The sequence below is a fragment of the Atta colombica genome, unplaced genomic scaffold (genome assembly GCF_001594045.1).
Source record: "Atta colombica isolate Treedump-2 unplaced genomic scaffold, Acol1.0 scaffold106, whole genome shotgun sequence".
Taxonomy (NCBI): domain Eukaryota; kingdom Metazoa; phylum Arthropoda; class Insecta; order Hymenoptera; family Formicidae; genus Atta; species Atta colombica.
In genome coordinates this window covers 459,115-481,783 of record NW_017259191.1, presented here as the reverse complement: position 1 = coordinate 481,783, position 22,669 = coordinate 459,115, and the positions used below count along the sequence as shown (strand labels likewise).

Genomic DNA, 22,669 nt, shown 5'->3' with positions numbered 1-22,669 from the left:
GACCTTAACTTTAACATATATTGCCAAGATTATGACTCTGACTAACCTCCAACAAGTTTTAGCTGTTGTTTGTTATTACAATATTAAAAAAGATTTGAAAATATAATTTTCATTTCTGCTTTATATAATATTAAAAACTATTCTATATCCTTCATTGCTTACGTAATTATTTTTCATGTGAAGTGACTTTCATCCCACTTCCCCCTTGTTTATACGTACAACTTCCATGCACAAAGCAACTCCCATCCCATCCCACGCCACCTCCCGGCTTAAGGATGCACGACTTCCACGTGAAGCGAGTTCTCATCAAGTTGTTTCTCGTGGAAGTTGTGCGCCCCTGAAGCAGGGGGGAGGTGGGGTGGAAGCCGCTTCGCGTGGAAAGTCGTACATCGCCCCTTAGCAGGAGAGGAGGTAAAGTGAGAGTCGCTTCGAATGGACGACAGTCGTAAAATAAGCATTAAATTTTTATTCTATATAATGAAAAAAAATCATTTTTTAAACTTTCTTTCTTAAGAACTTTTTCACAAATAACGAGTGACAACTATACCCCCCTTTAAAAAATAGATAGAACTGTATCAGATATTACACAAAATATGATAACTTTATAACTGATTATTGTAACCAATAGTTGTATACAATTATATCCGAACTGGCAGAATTTCATAACATTTAGAACTAATAAAATTGTATCTATTTTACTTCTTATATAAATGTTATGATTTAACATTGACAAATTTGTACCTTGATCAATATAATTTTAATTATACATTCTATCTGTTTGAATAAAGAATTAATAGAATTTTACCTAAAACATAATCAATACATTTTAATAGCGAATATTATGAAAACATTTAAAATTTTATCAGATACTGACAGATTAAATCAATGTAATTGAATCAAGTTTTCCTCATTAATTAGTAAATAATAATGCATTGCAATTCTGTGATTTCAATTTCATCATGTTGAAATATAATTTCAGGATACAGGCTACCTCAAAAGATGATATGTAGATAATGTAATGCTACCAGCTATCATTTTTTAAAGAAAAAATTTGATTAAATAATATTATTAGTGCTAAGGGATAGGAATCGATACAATTGAATCAAATTTTCCTTATTGATTAGCAAATCATAATTCATCGCGATTTTGTGATTCCAATCCTATCATGTTGAAACCTGATTTTAGGATAGAAGTAATTTCAAAGAACGAAATGAAAAATATTTTTCATCATCTATCATTTTTTAACAGAAAAACCTGATTGAATAATTGTTCGTGATATGGGATATGATCGAATTGATACAATTGAATAAAAAGTTTTCCTTATTAATTAGTAAATTATAATTCATTCTGGGATTCCAATTCTATCATGTAGAAATCTTATTACATAAGATAAAGATTATTTTAAGGAACGATATATATTATAAGAACGCTTTTCACTATTTATTATTTTCTAACAGGAAAACTTGATTGAATAATTGTTCGTAATACGGGATCTGATTGAATCAATGAAATTGAATCAAGTTTTCATTAATAGATCACGTTGTAACGTAGTTAATCGCGATTATGTAATTCCTATTATGATAAACAAAAATAACTTATAATTATTTTTTGTTTTCTCATTATTATTATTTTTTTTATTATACCAAACAGTAATTTTACAAAAGAAAGAAGGATGTGTAAATATATTTCACATTCATAAATGTATAATTATAGATATACATTTATGAATGTTCATATATGTTTGTGCATGTTTATATATATTTGTACACAAAAAATTTTTTACTCGAATATGATAATCTTATTAAAATTATTATCGTTATTTAACTATATACAACGCGATATATTCCATATTCTTTAGCGAGAAAACGTTAAGACACGATAGGATATTTGCATAAATGAATCTGGGTCTTCTTATTCAACATGATAGTCGTCGGAAAATTAGTATTCAACCAGATATATACAATGCTAGTTTATTTAAAAAACGAATCCAGACACGATAAAATATTAACATGAATGAAATGGGATTTTCGGATTTAACATGATAGAAGTCATTAGACGATCAGTATTCAATGAGATGCAGTGATAGTTTTTCGAGAATACGATTTAGGACACGATAGGATAATGTAAAAAGTTTAGAGGAAATAGGCACAGAGAAGCTATCAGCATCAGGAATGTGTGGCTCGATGTTTGGACGGAAGTCTACCATTATAAATTAGGATGTATATGAATATTTAAACATAAATTACGACACTCAACCTGAAATGTATAACTGAAATTCAGGATATATTTTCATTTAACCACGAATATTTCTTTTATTATATACTATGATGAAAGTTCTGTATCTGGATTTCACGATAGTGGATACAGAAAATTGAAACCAAATCCCTTATTCAATTTGTTTGTTCTTAAAAAAGTTTTTCTATCAGATTCTATCTATTTTCTTAAACAAGGAAACTATCACTCAACTTTGAGGTCATTCAAAGTCATAACCTTGGCAACACAAGGTCAAGGTCATCTGAGAAGGCTCTCTTAAAGTGAACATTTACCCTTAAATCGGTGATGATAATGATGAGACAGTTGATTGCATTAATCACTCAATATTTGCATGTCTCTCAATGAACGCCTTCCACTTTGCATGAGGCACGATTATGCATCGTCTCAAAGCCGATCGCAATTTTTATATGAGACATAGATCCCACGACGATCCTAATATCCAGAAACTTATACTCTGTCAATGTCAATGCATATATACTCATCAAGATATGAGACATGTAGCAAGGTTTCGATGTATAAGAAGATATATGAGAAGATGTATTGTAAAAAAAAAAGAAAACATGTAAATAGATGTTATGTCAGAAAAATACATAACGTATAAGCAAAATTTTATAAAAATTGAATAAACTTACTGTTTCTCGTGTGCCTCATCCTGTTGAATTAGAACGTAATAGTTTATTGCGTGAGACGTTTTTCAAAAGTAGTACACTCTGATCCACACACACACACACACGCACGCACGCACGCACGCACGCACGCACGCACGCACGCACGCACGCACGCACGCACACACACGCACGCACACATGCATATCGATTAAAGACGTGAAGAGCATGTCGCCAAATAAAGAACAGCTGAGCGAAGATAGATTCTGCGGTGAGATGTTAATTAGATCGCTACACTAAAACGTGTGTTCTAAATAAAGTGGTCTGTTCTCTTTTTTTACATATCTATTTATCCATGATCGGGAATGCGCTTGTTGGGGCTTGCCGTTTGTGGAGAAACACCACGCTAATGCAACAGTGTAATATCCTTACAATTTTTTTTCTGCGATGACTGCAGCGTTAATTATTCACTGATCGACTGATGTATTGGAGCTCTCTTTCGTGTGTTTCCAATTTTTTTTACATTTTTCATATTTTTTTACATTATTCATTTATTTTTTTTTTTTTTTAGACACTATTCAACGTAGAATTTTAATTATTATTACAAAATATGCGTTAATTTTTCTGTGTAATTGTCATTAAACTTACTTTAAACTATGCAATGGCACATATCATAAGAATACACTCTAATGATATCGAAACAATACTTTTTTTATCTAAGGAATCAGTGCTTACGATAATAAAGCCTGTTTATTCCTATTTTTTTTTCAAAAATTTTGGGCAATGTATTATATTCAATATAAATATACGTGCTTCTCGAACAAAATTTAAGTGTCCTAATTAATAGTTTTAAGTTATTAATAGTTTTAGTTTTCTTCTTCAAGGATATTCTTATTGAAGGTCTTCTTATTCCAAGTAATGGTAGCTTTAATTTTCTGTCAAAAATTATTACTCAAAAAACACAAATGTATCAAATGTGAGAATCCGATACCTTTACGTCCGATCATAGTGCTCGATTATTGCTTCATTCTTGAGGTCGAGTCTCCCATCTTGATTATTACTGGCTCTCTGTTCTTTTTCTATCACAATCAATCCGTTATGATCTCCTGTTGTATACATCGTATTGTATGTACGGAATAAAGCTGTGAATTAATCTGTCTCGATTTGTACTAATCATAACAAAATGAAAAATTACAACCGAGATGCTATAATTTTAACTAATCAAATTAAGTTCTATTAAATTAAAAAATAAAATCCAAATGGTACTATCTTTGTTATTTAACTTAACTTTAGTGATATATGTAAGGAAATTAATCAGCCCCGCGACAGTTTGAATCTTCCACCGACGTGACGAGCGCGAGACGAGGGAAGAGCAGATCATCTTAGGCAAGTGGATGAACGGCGATTGAACATACAGCATTGTTGTAGTCATCATAGAGCAGTAAAATTATTATAATAATTTCGCAAACGAGGTAGTAACAAATTTTCTTACAAGTCAGAAGCGGGACCGACATGCCGTCACAACACTCGGAATCGAAAATTTGATAATTTGATAATAAGTAAGTGAGGCACGATGGGATGCCATAAGTCGCGTCGTCCTTTCGATTCCGGAAGGGATTCGTCCAAAACTAAGAGACGATCATCTTCTCCGTCGCGAACTGACGAGAGGGAGAGAAAAGATATGCGTTTTGAGAGATTAGCGCATGGTGGAAAATCTGAATCGGCGATTGCATGGATATGGTTCGTGTATCCATCGAGTTAATGATTCCCTCGTTTTCTCCTTTCGGAGAAGGATAATATGGTAATCGACAAATGGATCAAGCAATGGATAAGCTATCCGCGCACAGTTAGAATGGCTGAGCGATCAGGAGGTTAATTCCAAGCAGATTAAAAGAGCATGCCCATCAATAGTATAATACACGGCCTCAGCTAGCCGTTACATGGGCGGAAACAAAGAAAGAAATGATGCAACATTTTCGTCCCTTTCAGTAGATTATTTAAGGAATAATCACCGCTTGTACGAGAGTTCCCCCGGGCAGTCATTAGGTGACTATTGTTTTCAAAAGTAATTTGCGTAAGTTAGATACTATACCAAATAAATATTTCGTTAACGCTGTGATTGGCGGAATAACGGAGCTACGAGCAAAAATTCTACTAAAAATTCTACTTGTGACGAGATAAGTGATGATAATAACAAACAAAAGTCGGTAAAATGTTTTAATTGCGGAAAGACAGGGCATTTTGCTAGGAAATGTCGCGAACCACGTGCTGAGTGCGAACAATGTAGATGAAAAGGGCATCTTATGACCATGTATCCGCAAAAGAAAAATGTGGATATTGTTAATGATATGATGGGGTCCACAAACGCGCATTAGTACTTAATGGCCACAAACTTATAGGACTATAGAATCGACTGGAAGTGGTTGCACATTATTACATGCTTCAGTTGCCAAGAAGTGTGGTATGGTCGTTACGTCGGTATCAAACGTGGTATTGAGAGGTTTCGGATTATGGTAATTATGGTATTGGAGAGCAAATCGTGACTAGTAACTAATCGATTCTTTGCGATATCCGAGTAATGGACACGCGCAAGCGCGTGTTAACGCGGTTATTGTACGAATGTCATCTCATCTTACGTACGATGTTATTGTCGATTATGACTTCATCGAGCAGGAACATGTAATAATAATTAAACGCAGCAGTGAAATACTGATTAAACAATTGCCTGCGATTAGTAATAAATTTGAGGCTATGATTGATATAAACTTTTCGAATGCGACGACAGAATGATGCGCATCGGCACTGTTCCAGAAGACGCGCGGCAACAATGTATTAACCTGAGCTTTATGGCGACTGTGTTTCGTCGTCAATGAGAGATTTAGGCAGGACCAGCGCTGTATCAATGAATATACATTGTACTAAATAAAATTAAATTAAAATGATGTAAAAATTGATGGTTCAGGTGTTGAACGAAGGAAGGCCACTCGGTGGCCTTTCCTAAACGACGTTATCATACCATCCAAAACGATAGGGAAGGGTATGCGTCGACTGCGTCAGGTCCTGGATATGTTTCGAGCGCATAATCTAACTCTCAAGTTGGAGAAAGAACACTTTATTCTTTCTTTTCAGAGACTATAGAGTATTTAGGTAGAGAGATTAGTAAACAAGAGATCTGACCTGAAAAACGCCGTCTATCTAAGATAGACGCCGTGCGTATGAGTCAATTAAGCAAATGCGGCAGTTCTTAGGGCTGGCCGGCTACTTCCGGCGATTTATAGCGAACTTTGCAACCATAGTTGAACCAATGTGCGCTTGACCCGGAAGGATAAACCTTGATCATGATGAAAAGACCAAAACCAGGCATTCTCCACGATCAAGAACAAATTTGACCCGTGTTGATTATTTTTGATCCGAATAAGTCAATTGAAATACATACCGATGCTAGTGCGGTGTGGGTGCCGTTTTGTTACAGATAAATGACGACAAGATACAGGCAGTCGCTTCTTTAGCGAGTAGTTAGTAAATAGATGACAGCCGACCAAAGATGTTATCATTCGTACGAGTTGGAGACTATGACGGTCATATTGATTTTGTGACATTTCAGAATGTATGTGTTGGGAATACTTTAAAGTTATAATATAACGGACTGTAATGCGTTACGCGCAATTTTTGCAAAAAGAGACCTGCTGCCACAGATTGGTCGATGGTGGTTGGAGGTGCAATATACGTTTGAGATCGAATACCGTGCTGGATCTAGGATGGCGTACGCGAATGCGCAATCAAGTTTTGGAAGGTTAGTGTAGTTTTACAGGTTATATCACTGAAGCTGACTGGGTACTTGCTGCCCAGTTGCAAGATGAGCAACTAGCTCGGATGCGAATGATCTTATTAGTTAAGAAACCAATGCGTGAGACCAAACATTATTTTGATGAGTATTTAGTGCATAATGGTAAGGTATATCGTCGCCTAACTAATGACAGTAAAAAGGCAGTGTCGCAGGATGCGTGGATGCAGATTTGTAGATTGTGTCACGATGATGCTGGCCACTTAGGAGTGGAAAAACGTTGGAGCACATCCAGAGGAATTACTGGAATGAGGCGGTTTGTAAACAAATATGTTCGCGCCTGTTTGCATTGCGTATTATAAGTGCACGATAGAGGCAGTATAAACTGAACATTGTTGAGAACTAGTGCCTTTTCACACGGTACACATTGATCATGTAAGCTCTTTTGAGATTAACCAGAAAAAGAATAAGTTCCTCCTAGTTATCGTGGACGCATTCACTAGGTTCACCATAATCAAAGCGGTGAAAAGTCAGAAGATGTGTTACGTCTTAAAGATATTAACTAATCTGATTTATTTGTTTGGAGTACCCATTAAATTGAGCGACAGGGGCACTGCGTTCCCAGGCGTTTCGGATGTTCTGTGAAGCGTATTAAGTATATTGAATGCTGTCGCCACTCCCCGAGTAAATGGGCAGTCTCGAGCGGTATAACAAGACAATTGTGCACGCGTTGGCTACCACAACTGCCGGACAAGACGCTAAAGATTGGGATGAAGCAGGTCCAAAGTGCTCTTAATACGATCTATAATAAGAGCATTAATACTATGAACTCGATGAAGATGCTCATTGAATGTGAGACGCGGGGCATGGCAGAAGTCTGCCTTCTATCTGAGGTCCAAGATATTATACTTTCTATCGGCTGGAATTGGACGAATTGCATGAGGATGTTAAAACGTACATTAATCAGAGTCAATAGGAGCAAAAAGAGCGGTGCACCGTCACGAGAGATAGGAAGATAACCTGGTACTGGTACGGATCACGAGTGATCCGGCAATGAGCAATAACAAAAAGCTTCACCTGAAGTATAAAGGGCTGTTCCGAATTCGGAAGGTATTGATTAACGACCGTTACAAGGTCGAGGACTTAACGTCTTCTACCCTTACAAGATGGAAAGACATAAGCGAGGACGGACAGTTGCCGCTAACAATATGAAACCACGAATATGGATCACGATTCACAGTTCTGAAATAGTTGCGAGTCCTACAAAGTTGGTAATTCAAAAGTAATGTAAACATTTACGGTTGTAGTCGAGATGTGATCGTAGCCACAACGAAGTTGATTGCTACATGTGCATTGACTTAATGTAAACATTTACGGTTGTAGCCGAAACATGGTCACAGCCACAGAGAGAAGTTGATTTTACATGATATTAACTCACTCTCGGATACTATTACTGACCAGGGTTACGAAGAGAAGAGTGGCGTGAGGAGCGCGGCGAGAGGATCCTGTCCGAGCTTGAGTTAGGTTGTTGGAGAAAGCGAACAGCCTTGCAATAAGAGTGTCGAGTGTATCCCTCCGAGAGAAAATAAAGATTGTCGAGTGAATCGCGCGAAAACAGTTATTTTCCCCGGTTCACACTTACATTGCAACAAGATATTTCATTTTTTACGAATGTTCCTTCAAAACTTGTTATAGAAGATATATGCAAGAGATGGGGCATCTCGAAAAACATCCATATTTCTAAAGACGAATTTTTTTGATAAAAAACCCACCTTTTCCGAAAGGAATTTGAATTTTAAATCACAACATCCAATATGTCACAAAAGAGGTGTGATCTGTAGTTTTCTCTATATATAGATAGAATTATATTGTTTTATCCTAAATTTCACCAGAAAAATTATAGATATGATTAATGTACTACTAAAGAATTATTATCCACTTCTTTTTATATTTTCCACGATTCACTCAACGATTTGAAATTAATCATTAACTTACTGTTCCTTTTATTATATCTGATTGTGAATCTTTTTCACATATTGCCATTAATTTCAAATTGGCGTTTTCTGTTCCTGTTTGAATAAATTAAACAAATATATTATATTGACAAAGATACTCTTGATATAATGGCTGATCAATTTATAAAATTTCTTACCATGATTGTGATCCTATATAAGCCAACGAAAAGGAAAGAACGAGAATATCGGAACATATTAATGACATAATAAAAAGATGGCCTCTCCCTCTGTAATTTCAAATTATCGGATTACACAAAATCATAATTTCAATTGAGATGAAGTTAAAATTCTTGACGAACCGTCGAATAAAAGGTTGATCTTGGAGATGATCTTCATTAAGAAGCAAAAAAAATACATTGAACAAACAAAGCGAAATGAAATCGTTACCTGAAGCCTATGATCTACTCCTACTATTATCCTCCTCCTAATATCTTCTCTCACTTCCTTTACTTACGTGTCTCCTATCAGAGATTCTCTTCAGTTTACATTATCATTCTATGTCTAATATTCAAAAGTCGAACTGAAATGAAATAATATAAATTATAAGCTAGATGTTCTAGTCTACACATTAGAATTCAAATTTACTGAAAGAGAATGGATAATTTGTTAAAAAGATTGTACAAGATATAATATTTTATAAATTGTTCTATCTACTCATAAGTTCAGTTTTGCGCACAATTTGAAATCTAACTCGATTAATATAATATAACATATATCAAAGTAATAGTTAAATTCAGTTGAACATTTCAAATTGTACAATAGTTTTATAATTTAATACTAACGTTTTGTCCACACTCTAGAAAACTAACGATTTAAATTTTGCCAAGAGATACATAGGCGTAATCGAATTTCAATTGATAACTAATTGCTATTTTGACTGAAAACACGACATTTTAATTATTGTCAAAAGATACATAATGATAACCGGATTTCAAGTGACGATTAATTGCGAAAATTACACAAGTTTTATTGTAGGATATTATTTCCAAATGTAATCTAGAATTAAGTAGTTTAATGTGTCTTCTTATTACTCCGTTGTATGTATGTATGTATGTATGTATGTATGTATGTATGTATGTATGTATGTATGTATGTATGTATGTATGTATGTATGTATGTATGTATGTATGTATGTATGTATGTATGTATGTATGTATGTATGTATGTACGTACATACGTACATACTATACATAGTTTGCGTACATCCTTCATTATAAGGACTTATTATAGAATTAGCTGAAACATGATAGTGGTCTGTCAGATACTGATATAATTGTTGGTGTATTTTTTACCGTTCAAAAGTTGAATAATTAAAATGTCTATTAGTAATAAGACTCTAAAATTTAAAAAGCGTCTATTAGTAATAAAACTCTAAAATTTATTAGTAATAAAATATTAGTAATAAAACTCTAAAATTTATTTAATAAAGAAAAAGGGATTATAAGCCAAAAATTATTTTATAAAATTAAACATCGTTTTTATAAAAGTTAAAGTAAAAGTAAGTAAGTAAAGTAAGTAATAGAGTTATAGGTTGAACATAAGTAAAAGAAATACTTATAGCCTTTAGTTGATTTAATACAATGTGTTAGCAATAAACAAACAAATGTTGATCATGATTGAATTATCAATGTCAAAAACATAATATTAAAAAATGATAAAAATGAAACAATAATATTATATATATTTATATTTATTTGCTCTCTCTAACAAACACGAAACATACAATAATATATATTTATATTTATTTGCTCTCTCTAACAAACACTGGTAACATAAAAACGATTATCATCCTGTTCACAATTATAATGTAGCTTGGAAAAAGTCGACGCATGACAATAGTTAATTGCAATCAATCATTGAATTGCTTGAATAATGTAGTCGAACATTGATTAGCTTGAATAATGTCCTTAGATATAATATAAATCAGAGAATATAATGTAACGCAAGAAAATGAATTTAGTTCCGTAGGTAAAATATGCTATACAAGAAAAAATTATATCAGCGCAAGATTATTGTTACAATAAAAAGAAGAAATTAATATGAATAGCAAACCAGACAATATAATACATTGAGATAACACATTGTGCAAAAATTAATAAAAGTTAAATTTATAAAATGTATATCTATATATTATATGAATTTATAATTTAATAATAGCTAAAATTAATATGAATAAATATCTTTGATGTAAAAAATCAAAATTTCTTTAGTCAAAAACTAAAGTGTTTCTGGCATAGAAAGTCGATTAAAATTAGAGACAATGCGATAAAAAGTAAAATAATGTATTGTCTCTTCGGTGTTACGAGACATAATGAAATAAAAAATTGACATTCAGAGAAGGAAGGAAAAGATTATGTTGGAAATTAGTAGGAAATGGAAATAAGAGGGGATAGAAGTAGATGAAGGCGTAGAGGATGTACATAAAGAAAAGGAAGAATTACGAGGGGGGATTGGATAATCTGTAGATAGAATTGAGACAAAGATTCTATATTGTTTTGTTTATTTAAGCCCTGTTTTTGCCTTTTTATATGAATCATTTCAAATATCAATCTCTTATTATGAGAAGATTCACTATAATCTAAAATCTTCACTTCGTTTCTGAAATTGTGGTTCAAATTGATATAGTGGTCGGATATGATTGATGGAGAACCCGTTTTTTTGTTGATATCTGAAATATGTTCACATATTATCAATTTTTGTTTGGTCAACATAACTGACTTCGTGACCACATGAAATCTTATATATATTCCACATTGAGTGGAAAGCAATTCTTGTTCTTTCCTTTCTTTATAAAACTTTTTAAAGTATTGATAATGGAGAATACTAATAATTTACAATGAATCATGTTGGATATAAATGAAAAACTTTCGTAGTTGGACTAACGTAAGAAATTGTGAAAAATTTTTCTTTGATTTGTGGATTGTGTATAATATGTGTTTATTATATATGTGAAATTTTAATCATTTTTCTATTGTAGAAAAAAATAGAAGAGAAAGGATAGCCATTATTAAGGAAAAAATATGAATTGCTTCTATTAGATTATTATGTTGAAATCGAGGATGTGGTAATAGAACTATTTTATCTACAAAACTGATAATTGTGCCTCTTTTGTGACAAAGATTGGAATGGGAATTAAGGAACCTTCCAGAAAATATTGTTTTATAATATGTATTAAAAATAATTCTATTATCACAGAATATATTAAGAATATATTAATAATTTAAGTTATGTACTATTAATAATTTAATAATTAAAGTTGTGTCAAGAAAATTCAATTTATTGTCAATATCAACCTCCATAGTAAATTGTAATTGTGTATGTAAAGAAATTAAAAGTTTTGTGTCATTGATCTTATCAGATGGAAGTGCGAATAATGTCATCGATATATCTGTAGTAAAAAAATAATGATTTATATAATTTCGTGATGGCAACTTCTTTCAAATCCTGCATTACAATTAATAATGATAGAAGAACAACGGTAAACCCATTGGAATATCAAAAACTTATTTATAAAACTTATTGTTAAAGGCAAAAAAAAAAGTAGAATTTAAGACAAAATTAACAGCAATAATAAATTCATCCTTTGGAATGCTTGTTTTTGTGAAAATATGGTCCCATCTTTTCTCAACACTATTTAATGCCAAATCCACAAGTACATTAATAAAGAGAGACACAACATCCAAAGAAGCCAAAATATAATTAGAATCGAAAAATAAAATAATTAGTCGAAAACTATGCCATAATTTTTCTACTAAATGGAAGCTGTCTTTTATATAGTTGAGAGCTTGTGCTTATGCTCTTAATGATAATGTTGTGTAAGTAAGGAAAAAATCATATAGTAGACTATTTATAGATGATACAATTACTCTCAATAAGTTACCAGCTTTATGAATTTTAATCAATTCATATGCTCTAGGAATATTGCCATCTGATGTCAGTAATCTTTTATAAGTAAGTTCATTGATGAAACCATTGCCCTTCCATCTCGTAAGTACATGTAGCCCTTGAGTCACCTTTTTTGTCAAATCTCTGTTAATAATTGAATAAATGTCATTCGAAAGAATCTCATATCAGTTTCTTCTTTTTATTGTAATCTTGCTGACATAATTCTTGTATAGCATATTTTATCTACAGGACTAAATTCATTTTCTTGCGTTATATTCTGATTTACATTATACATAAGGACATTATTCAAGCTAATCATTGTTTGACTACAATTATCTGTCATTATTCAAACAATTCAATGATTGATTGCAATTAATTATTGTTATGTGACGACTTTTTCTAAACTACATTATAGCTGTGAACAAGATGATAATCGTTTTTATGTTACCAACGTTTGTTAGAGAGAGTGAAGTATAAATTTATATTATGTTGTTTATGTTTTTGTTTATACGTAATTTGTAATATTATATGTTTTTAATTGATAATGATCACGATCGAAAACGTCTGTTTGTTTATTGCTAGCATATTGTATTAAATCAATTAAAGAATATAATTGTTTCTTTTACTTATGTTCAAACTTCTATATCAACGATGTTTAATTTTATACATAATTTTTGGCTCCTTGCCCCTTTTTTTATTGTTTTTTAAATAATTAAATTGTTAATAACAATTGTACAATCTATTACAAACGTTTCAATCTTAATCGAGTCACTTTCAATGCAAATACAGACAAATTATAAGATACGAATCCAACAATGATTCTGTCAATTTGTTTATTTGATCCCCGCAATTAACTGTTTTTTTTTCTAATGTTCGCATGAAGCCATCAACTGTTTTTTATGGTCGAACTGGAATATTGCATGGAGTATGTAAACTTTAAATTGTGTCAGTATGTAAACAGAGTATATATGAGTAAAGAATTTAAATAATTTAAATAATTTTTTACGCCAAAAGTTGTGTTATCAATAAAATTGATGCTATAAAAACTTTATAAAACTTATAAAGATTCTATTACAGAATGTGAATAAATAGTTCGCGCTTTAAAAATGATACTTTACATGACAAATAGATGAATACATGATTAATAATTTGTAAATATATGTAAACTGTTTTTACATTTCTGTCTTCAATGTACGATTGAATTGTTCGACAACTGTTGCCTTCATTATGAAAATATATCGAATAGTGATTGATTCCATGTATCGTCAATATAGATATTCGCTTGGATAGCGCATGATTCGCTCTTTGATCAATAGTGAACCGCTTCTACTTTATAGATTACTACTGTACTATGTGTGTACCAGAGTATGTTATCCTTGAAAATGTCTCACGCTATACATTATTACGTTCCAATTCAACAGGATGAGGCGAGAGACAATAAGTTTATTCAATTTTTATAAAGTTCAATTTTTATAAAGTTTTGCTTATGCATTTTATACGTTACGAATTTTTCTAAAGTCTATTTACATGTTTTCTTTTTTTTTTTATACAGCACAGCTTTTCATACATATTTGAAACCATTAGCTACGTCACTGTACAGTATAAAGTGCATTGGAGTTACCCTAACTTTGTGTATACAACGTCAGAAAACTCATACTTATTGCAAAGTTGAAATATAAATAGAAATGATTAATTGGATTATTTATGATTTTAATCATGAGTGCACATCATAAAAAATTATTTAAGTCAATTTTATTGTATTCTTAATATTAGAAAAAATTTCTTGTTCTTTCTCGTTAATATCTTCTGCGGCAAATGCGCCATGATCCAGTATCTAATATAGTAAAGAGTAGGGATGTCAGAAAATATCTGGTGTCCGATTTTTTTACTATCCGAGCAGATAATTGAATATCATTAGTATCCGGGAATATATCCGGTAAAATTTGATATCATTAAATTGTTGATTTTTTCTTATATAAATGTTCTAGAAACCAGTATGCATATTCATGATGCTATAATATTTTATACATTATTGCAAAATTGCAATTTTTTTCTATAGGCTATTTTTTTAAATATATGGTAATACTTTTCCCTTTAAAGTCGCCATTTCTTAAGCGATTTTTATTAATAATTTTATTAATAATTATTGTAATTATTAATATTAAATATAATAGTAAATTGTTAATATTTATATTAATATTTATCATAGAAGAACGATAGGATCATCTTTTTATTTATTTTTATCAAAATTCAAAGATTTTCGGTTTATGATTAGTTTCCATAAAAATTGCAAAATGAAAATCATTCATTTTCAGTTTGCAAAAAAAATATATTTTTACAAATCGCAAAAACGCTTATAATTTCTTAAAGTTCAACTTATTAGCTGTTGATTCATCACTAATAAAATCTTTTTTCATTTATTTTTGACAAAAAGATGAGATTTTGGAAAAATTCGTCTTTTTTTCCATCCCTTTTCACCTATTGCAAAGTATCGTTTGTACTACGACATTTTAGACTTTCTAATTCAAAAATTCTTTTTTTTTTTTCAGTCTTCAAACAATAGATTAAAAAAATTAATTAAAATCGATGCACTACAATCTGAAATACAAGCAAAAGAAAACGTGGAGTTACATCCATATCCTAATGTGAATAGATTGGGACTTTTTTGAAGTGTGCTCTCTAAATCTGAATCAGTGAATAGTCACTAATTACCAAATGGCTTTGCACTGATAATCAATGAAGTTCAACTAAAAAAGGAAGAATGTTTGAGCATTATATAACTAAAATATTGATATTTGCACGTTAATTTCAATCTTCTAATATTATATTCATTGAATTTAAGCACTAAAACAAGGTTAGTTAGATTACACCATAAAGATTAGTAAAGTTAGGTTAGGGATCTCACATTTCATTGATTACCAGTGGCATACTTGGCACTAATATTAATAATTAACCACTGTTTCAGATTTAGAGAGTGTGTACTGAGAATTAAATATATTACTCAACTTTTTAAATTATTTTTGGTCTCCTTTTTCTCTTGCCTCTATTCAGCGATTTAGAATTATATGTGATAAGAAGATGCGCGATATTTCCACAAATAAGTTAATCAAATTAAAATAAAAATTGAATAATAAAAAGTTGTAATTCTGATCTCTATTTCTTTCTGAGTTTCCTCTACATAAAATACTTTTTTTGCTTCCTTCTATGATTCATCTGCTTGTCACTTTGAGACTTGCACGTTTCTATTTTTGCTTATTAGGAACGAGTGGGGACGAATCTTCCCGCTGCAATTAAGAATATATAATGATAGCAAAATAGTATATATAATATGTATATAGTTTAATAGGTATTCGATAACTACTCAATAATAGTTTTATAATAATTCAATAATTAGGAACGCTCAGCTATTTGTAGTATATTATTTAAAAAAAAATATTATTAGTTGCTAAATTAAAATCATATTTAATCATGCTAAGTCATATCATTTAAAATATTGTAAAACAAATATCACATCTATTTAATAAAATAACAAGCGAGAAGAAAAGAACGTGGAAGTTGAAGAGAGAGTGCAACGGGAGAAGGAGATAGCGCGAATACTGTGTAAATATAGTAACGTGTGGGAAAGAGAGGATTGCATTCTACAACGGGTCGGAGAGGACAACGAGTTAGGAGAACGGATGAAAGAGAGAGAAGATGAATAAAACCCCTTTTCCCCTCCTTGATCTTCATACACACGCACGCACGTACGCACACCACATATACGTATATGCCCTAATACATACTTATTTAGAACCGATCTATATATCCTACTATTTCGCTACATTTCCACTTTATCCTCTTTTTTCTTTGAAAAAAGAATTTAAAATTAAACTTTACTTACCAACCCATGTGATTTGGTATCTCGTGTCGTTTACAGCGTTAACAGCGACGGCTTGTCTCCATTGGATGTTGCTGTCCTTAGCAACAACAGACCATTGGCAAAAATGTTGGTTGCATTCGGCGCGCAAGAAGGGAATCAATGTAAGTACAATCGAATCCAATTATAAATTGTACGCCGTATAGCGGGAACTTCGTTACGCGTGTGACGAATCCCGTTGATCTGTACTCCTTTTCCCTTTCCCACAAAATATTTTTTCGTCTCTCTTTGTCTTTATCTTTTTTTTTTTGTTTCTTTTTGCTTTACAAAAAATCCAAGAAAATCGAGATTCTCTGCGAGATTCCCCGATTAGATTCCCCAATTATTCCTCATAGTTTCTAATAAAAATACCGTCAAGTTATTGCGTTGCGAATAAAAAGCAGGAACGCGAAATGTACAATAATAAAAGAAAGGAAAAATTGAAACTCTTGTTCTGGTTGTTGTGCTTTTTCTTAACGTTTTTAATATTATTCTTCTTTGTATAATGAGCTCCGGTGTAGTTACGGTCGAATGTGATCCATGTATGGAATTGTAGAGTTGATAGCAATATTAAAATATTTCTCAACGCTCTCTCTCTTACTACTATATATATTCCGTTGAGCCAGATGATATATACAAGTTGTAAACACGAGTGAGCGATTCTTTTTCATTGAATGCAAATAAATAAGACACTATGATGGATATCCAAGATTTCTCGTTAATTTCTCATTATTTTTGTGACAATTGCCGGAGCAATTAAGGTTATATCCGAAACATCGAGTCAAATAGACTCACGAAAGAAAACTAGAATCGAATTTCTGGCGAATGCGCTAGAGATTATCGGCGTCTCTCGATTGCATTTCTCTAAGAGAAAGTGGAATAAAAGTTCAGGAAGATAAATTTCTTTTTATAATGTGCAAGCGAAATTGGAGAATCCTACGTTGTAAAATCTTTATTCGTCTTGAAAGTTCTTAGCATCTTAACTTGTCCACATTAGTTAGCGCCTTAGCATCGTTAAGATATTCCGAGTCTTTGAAAACAAATACAGCGATAAGGACACTTCTTCCGAATTAATTTTCATGAGGTATCCGCGACCTGACAAGTTTCCAACTTGACTTCCTTCATGTATTCAATAATTTGATACATGTTTTGAACAATTTCTTGAGCATATCTTTGTTAATTTTTGCGCCGCACCGTTCCATGTTGAGAAATAATCACAATTACAATATAACTATAAACAAGATTAATCATAACAAAACAGTTTCTCGTAAAAGAGACAAGATACAAGTAACAAGATAGCACAGCTACATTGCAGCTATCGATTGCATAAAATATCAAATTAATTAATGTAATAATCACTTGTGGAATGCCGTAATAATGATCCCTATTGCAAATTCTTATTAGATCTTCCAAGAGAATTTTCACATACGAATTTCGCGGGCAAAAACATACAATGTCGTATAAGAATATATCGTTTATGTAAGTAAATCAAAAATTTTGCATGAATCTTACACCTATATTACATGAATCTTATAAGCATATTACATGACTTCTACACATATATTATATGAATCTTGCGCGCAGATTACCTGAATTTTGCGCACATGAAACGTGAATCTTGCAAGAATATAACTGGAGTGTCATTATGAAAATATTACAAGAATACTATTGGAATTTTGTGATTTATTGTTCGTATCCCAGTAAATAGAATGGAACAAGCAAGGAATTGAATGAGATTTAAAAGAATTCATTTTGGTTAAAAATTAATTCTTTTTATTATTTTACAAATTAATAACGGCTTCTCAACTAAATCAAACTTAATTTGAGAAAGGAGATGAAAAGCTTACGCCAGTTATTACAGTGAAGTTCTAATTTATCAATTCATTAGACAATGATAATATACGTTTCAACGTTTGTATATTCAGTCATCTTTAGTATTTTAACATATCTATTTTTAAATTTTTCTTAATTCTTTTTTATTTCGTATATTTAATCTAGTTCTTTCTGTTCATTCATTAATTCCATTATATTATATTTACTGGAATGATCGATACTTTTATTACTTTGAAGTGATCATGAAATTATTAATTATATGTAAAAATTATTTCTTAAGATTATCTTATTAGGCTAAATTAGCAATTAAAATCTTTTCATTGCGATTAAGAGTTTCATAGGGGTTAAGACAAGATTTTTTTCATTGCTTATAATTCGTGTACGATTCATGCCAGATTCCTGCACCAACTTAAAAAATAAATTATTTTGTAACTGTTGTGTGTATATATTTTTTAAGACTGATCTATCATGATCTATCATGTAATACTTAGGAATCATACATAATTAATACCATATTCCTGGATGATTCTGTAAAGAAATTATTTTTTAAGTTTATAAGATCAAAGCAAGATCTTTTCATTGCTATCCTGTACAATTATGCCAGATTTCTTGTATCAACTTGGAAAATAAATTATTCCGTATCTATTATTTCTTAAGACTGATAAATGATCTTTCATGAAACACTTCAGAATCATATATAATTAATACCATGTTCTTGGATGATCCTGTAAAGAAACTATCTTTTAAAGTTTCTTATATGACTAAGGCAAGATCTTTTCATTGTGATATAAATCATCGTGTACGATTCATTCCAAATTCCTAAGATCATTGAAGATTGGTGAGATTCATGAACAAATTATATAAGATTCTTATATGATCATGTACGTTCATTTGATAATCTTGATTGATCATATACAACTCTTTTAAGATCTGATTTACAAGAATTTTCAACAGGGATCGTTCGTCAAAATGTAACTAAAATTATGTTCGAAGACAAAGTGAGGCATATAACTTGCATACCTAGAAAGATTTGGTAAACTATAAGTTGCATGAAAAATTTTTCCTTTCTAAAAAAGGAGATGTTAGATAGAGAATCGAATATAATGAAATATCATTGTCTCTTTTTGATGCCGATTGATTCTCTTGCTGTGCTTACTTTGTGAGAGAGACTGTCATTGCAGAGATTGCGCGTTTGATGGTTGTGTATTGAAGGTTAAATATATCGATTAATAAATATTATAAAAGGATTAATGGTGTAATTGTAAAATTATTACAATTGTTGAATAAGTTTCTTAATTTTGTTGATTCTGTTCCTGCTTCTTTTTTCTCTTGAACGTTAAGATTGTTTCAGATAAGTTCATTATTCATTAATATTTTAACTTTTACTCGATATTTTATTATAAAGAATTAATACTTTGTGTTGTATTTTATTTGTAATTTTTGTTCTATATTACTGTAACTGTTAACAATATCTGAGAAAAAAATATTGTGATATTGAATAACAAGGAATGGAAAAAAACAAAAAAAATAGATAAGAAAAAAATTTTGAAAGAAAGTTTAAGAAAGGAATGATAAATATAAGATCGAAAGAACTAATTGTATGTATAACACATATAACTTAAATGGAAATAAATTGAAATCGGATGACAATACAACAGCATATTAATGAGTATTAAAGTAAGAGATTTAAGAAGTATGAATTTTGTTATTACATATATTTAAAGGTTTTTTTTTACCATAATAGAGAATTTTCTTTTGTAATAGAGAATAAATGAGATAAGATATTTATAAATGTTTGCTCATTTGCAAGGAAACAGAAAGACGACTAAAGAGAAGGAGATGAAAGACAAGAAAGAAATTAATTAAATTTGAAATTATATATATAGTATTAAATATAAAACTATATAGCGGTTAATTAAACGTAATTAAAGTAATAAATTTAAAATATACAAATATTATTATTACGTATGTTTACTGGTTTTTTTCCATCCAATGAAAGACTTCCTTTTGTAGTAGAAAAAGAAGTGAAATAATTGCAAATGTATTTTTTCATCTGTAAGGAGAGAGAGAGGGAGAGAGAGAGAGAGAGAGAGAGAGAGGGAGAGGGAGAGAAAGCGAGGAAGGGTGGAAAGGCAGAAACAGGAAGAGAAGGAGAGAGAGAGAGATGTAATGAGGTAATTTTTTCATAAATGAAAATTTTGTAGTATATAATAGAAGCACAGTATTATGAAATTCTCTTGAATTTTAATAAAAATGATTTTTAGAAAATTCTTAAAAAAAGCTGCAAGATGAAAGTAAATAAAATAAATTTTTTAAGCTTTATATATAAATTAATTTAGGAACTAATATTTTTGGAAATACATATTTATTTATTTATTTTTTATATTAACCAATATTGAACTAATAAATATTGAACCAATGTTCTTGAATATTGAATCATAACATTGACAAGACATTACCTTAATTATCATCAAATAGTTTTATTACATCTTTTTTATATTTTGTTATGCTGTGATTCAACATTTCTGAAGATTTAATATTAGTGTAACATATGTTGAAACGGTTTATCTAAAAGTAATTATTAATTGAGGTACACATACATATACAAGGTGTTCCAATAAAAGGTCAAAAGATCGATTCTGTATCTTTAAACAAGATGAAAATTACAAAAGTGAGCAAATTTAGATGTTGACCAATGAAATAATTCTTGAAAAAATATTCTAATAAATTCACTCACTTTTATAATTTTCACCTTATTTCAAGATACAGAATTGATTTTGTAGATATTTGAATATTTCGGAAAATATAAATTTTACAGAAAAATGTTTTAGATAAAAGTTGTAGGGTTCGAAAAGATCTATTCACTGATCTTATTCGATTTTGAATAATCACCAAGATCAGATCAAGATTATATCGATATTTTTAAATAGAACATCCTACTTTCGATTTCAGAATCTAACAGCTAGTATCGAAAACTTTCCAAAATGCTATAAGAAAATATTTTTTCATTAAGTATTTTTTGAGTTAGTTATAAAACTTGAAGGTTACAGTATCGTCGGCATTAGAGATTGTTTCTTTTATTTTTATTTTTATATAAAAAAATGAAAATAAGAGAAACAAACTCCAATGATCTTGATGTTAATAAATGTTATCCATGATTCTGAACAAGAAGTTTTAGTCGTCGTTCGGACACCTCATATAATGCTAATGCCAGCAGTACTGTCAGGCCTTACAATTCAAAAAGTACTTTATGAAAAATTACTTTATTGTGTTTTAAAAAGTTTTTGACATCAGCTATTAGATTCCGCAATCAAAAATAGGATGTACCATTTTAAAAAAAACGATGTGACCTGGTCACCATACTGCATCATACTACATAACATAAGATCATAAATATGTAGATCCCTTTTGAACTCTATAACTTTTGTCTGAAATACTTTTCTGTAAAACTTATATTTTTCGAGATATTCAGGAGTTCCGTTCTTTTTGAGACATCTTGTAAATGTGTTGTGTGTGCGCGCGCGCGCGCGCGTGTGTGTGTGTGTGTGTGTGTGTGTGTGTGTGTGTGTTTTGACAAAGGTAAGTTTTGACAATGCGCTTGTGTGTGAATAGAACGAACTAAACTGAATTGAAAAATTTTTCACATTTTGCAATAATTGCTTTATCACATTTTGCAATAATTGCTAAGATATTAATTACTAAAAATCGTTGAATATTGATTTTCAATATTTTTTATTCAAATACTATCAACTTTAGAAAAAAAAAGTGAGAGGAATATTTTTTAATTTTTTTCTCATAAAATTCTGAAAATTTTTTCAGAATTTTTTAATACGTATTTTCTCATGTTGGAAAAAAAAGAAATATAAAACTGCAAATATAAAAAACTGCAACTACTAAAAAGTTGATAAAAAATTTTTTTTTAATTCTTAGAATTCTATGAGAAAAAAATAAACAATTTTTGTCTCATGCAATTTTCCTATAAAGTTGATAATATTTAAGAAAAAATTATTGAAAACCAATTTCGGCAATAAATAATATTTAATTAATAAAATATTTTGTTAACTATTGTGAAAATTGCAAAATGAAGACTTTTCAACTCAGTAGTCCGTTTTATCTACACACGAGCGCTTTGTCCAAACTTACCCTATATAATGATAAAATTGCTCGCGAAGTGCGCGTCTATTACGTTCTAGTATATACAAAAATTGCATGACTTTGAGAAGAACATAGTGCATAAATTTTTTTTTATAAGTGGAGGCGTTAATAAACTTTTTCAGATCAACTTCGCTTTTTTAAATAGAATTTTATGAATTTTTTTACATAATATGATTTCTCTAACTATTCCCAATAAGAACAAAAAAGTACATATATATATATA

At 30.6% G+C, this 22,669-nt stretch overlaps 1 protein-coding gene across 1 annotated transcript in view; it reads left to right on the top strand.

Moving 5' to 3' along the window:
• The window catches only part of LOC108691758, a 94,725-nt gene that overhangs the window by 13,384 nt on the left and 58,672 nt on the right, over positions 1 to 22,669 (top strand). Inside the window, exon 4 of the mRNA XM_018199651.1 lies at positions 16,480 to 16,583. Within this exon, the coding sequence (XP_018055140.1) occupies positions 16,480 to 16,583 (104 nt within the window). The remainder of the gene's footprint in view (positions 1 to 16,479; positions 16,584 to 22,669) is intronic.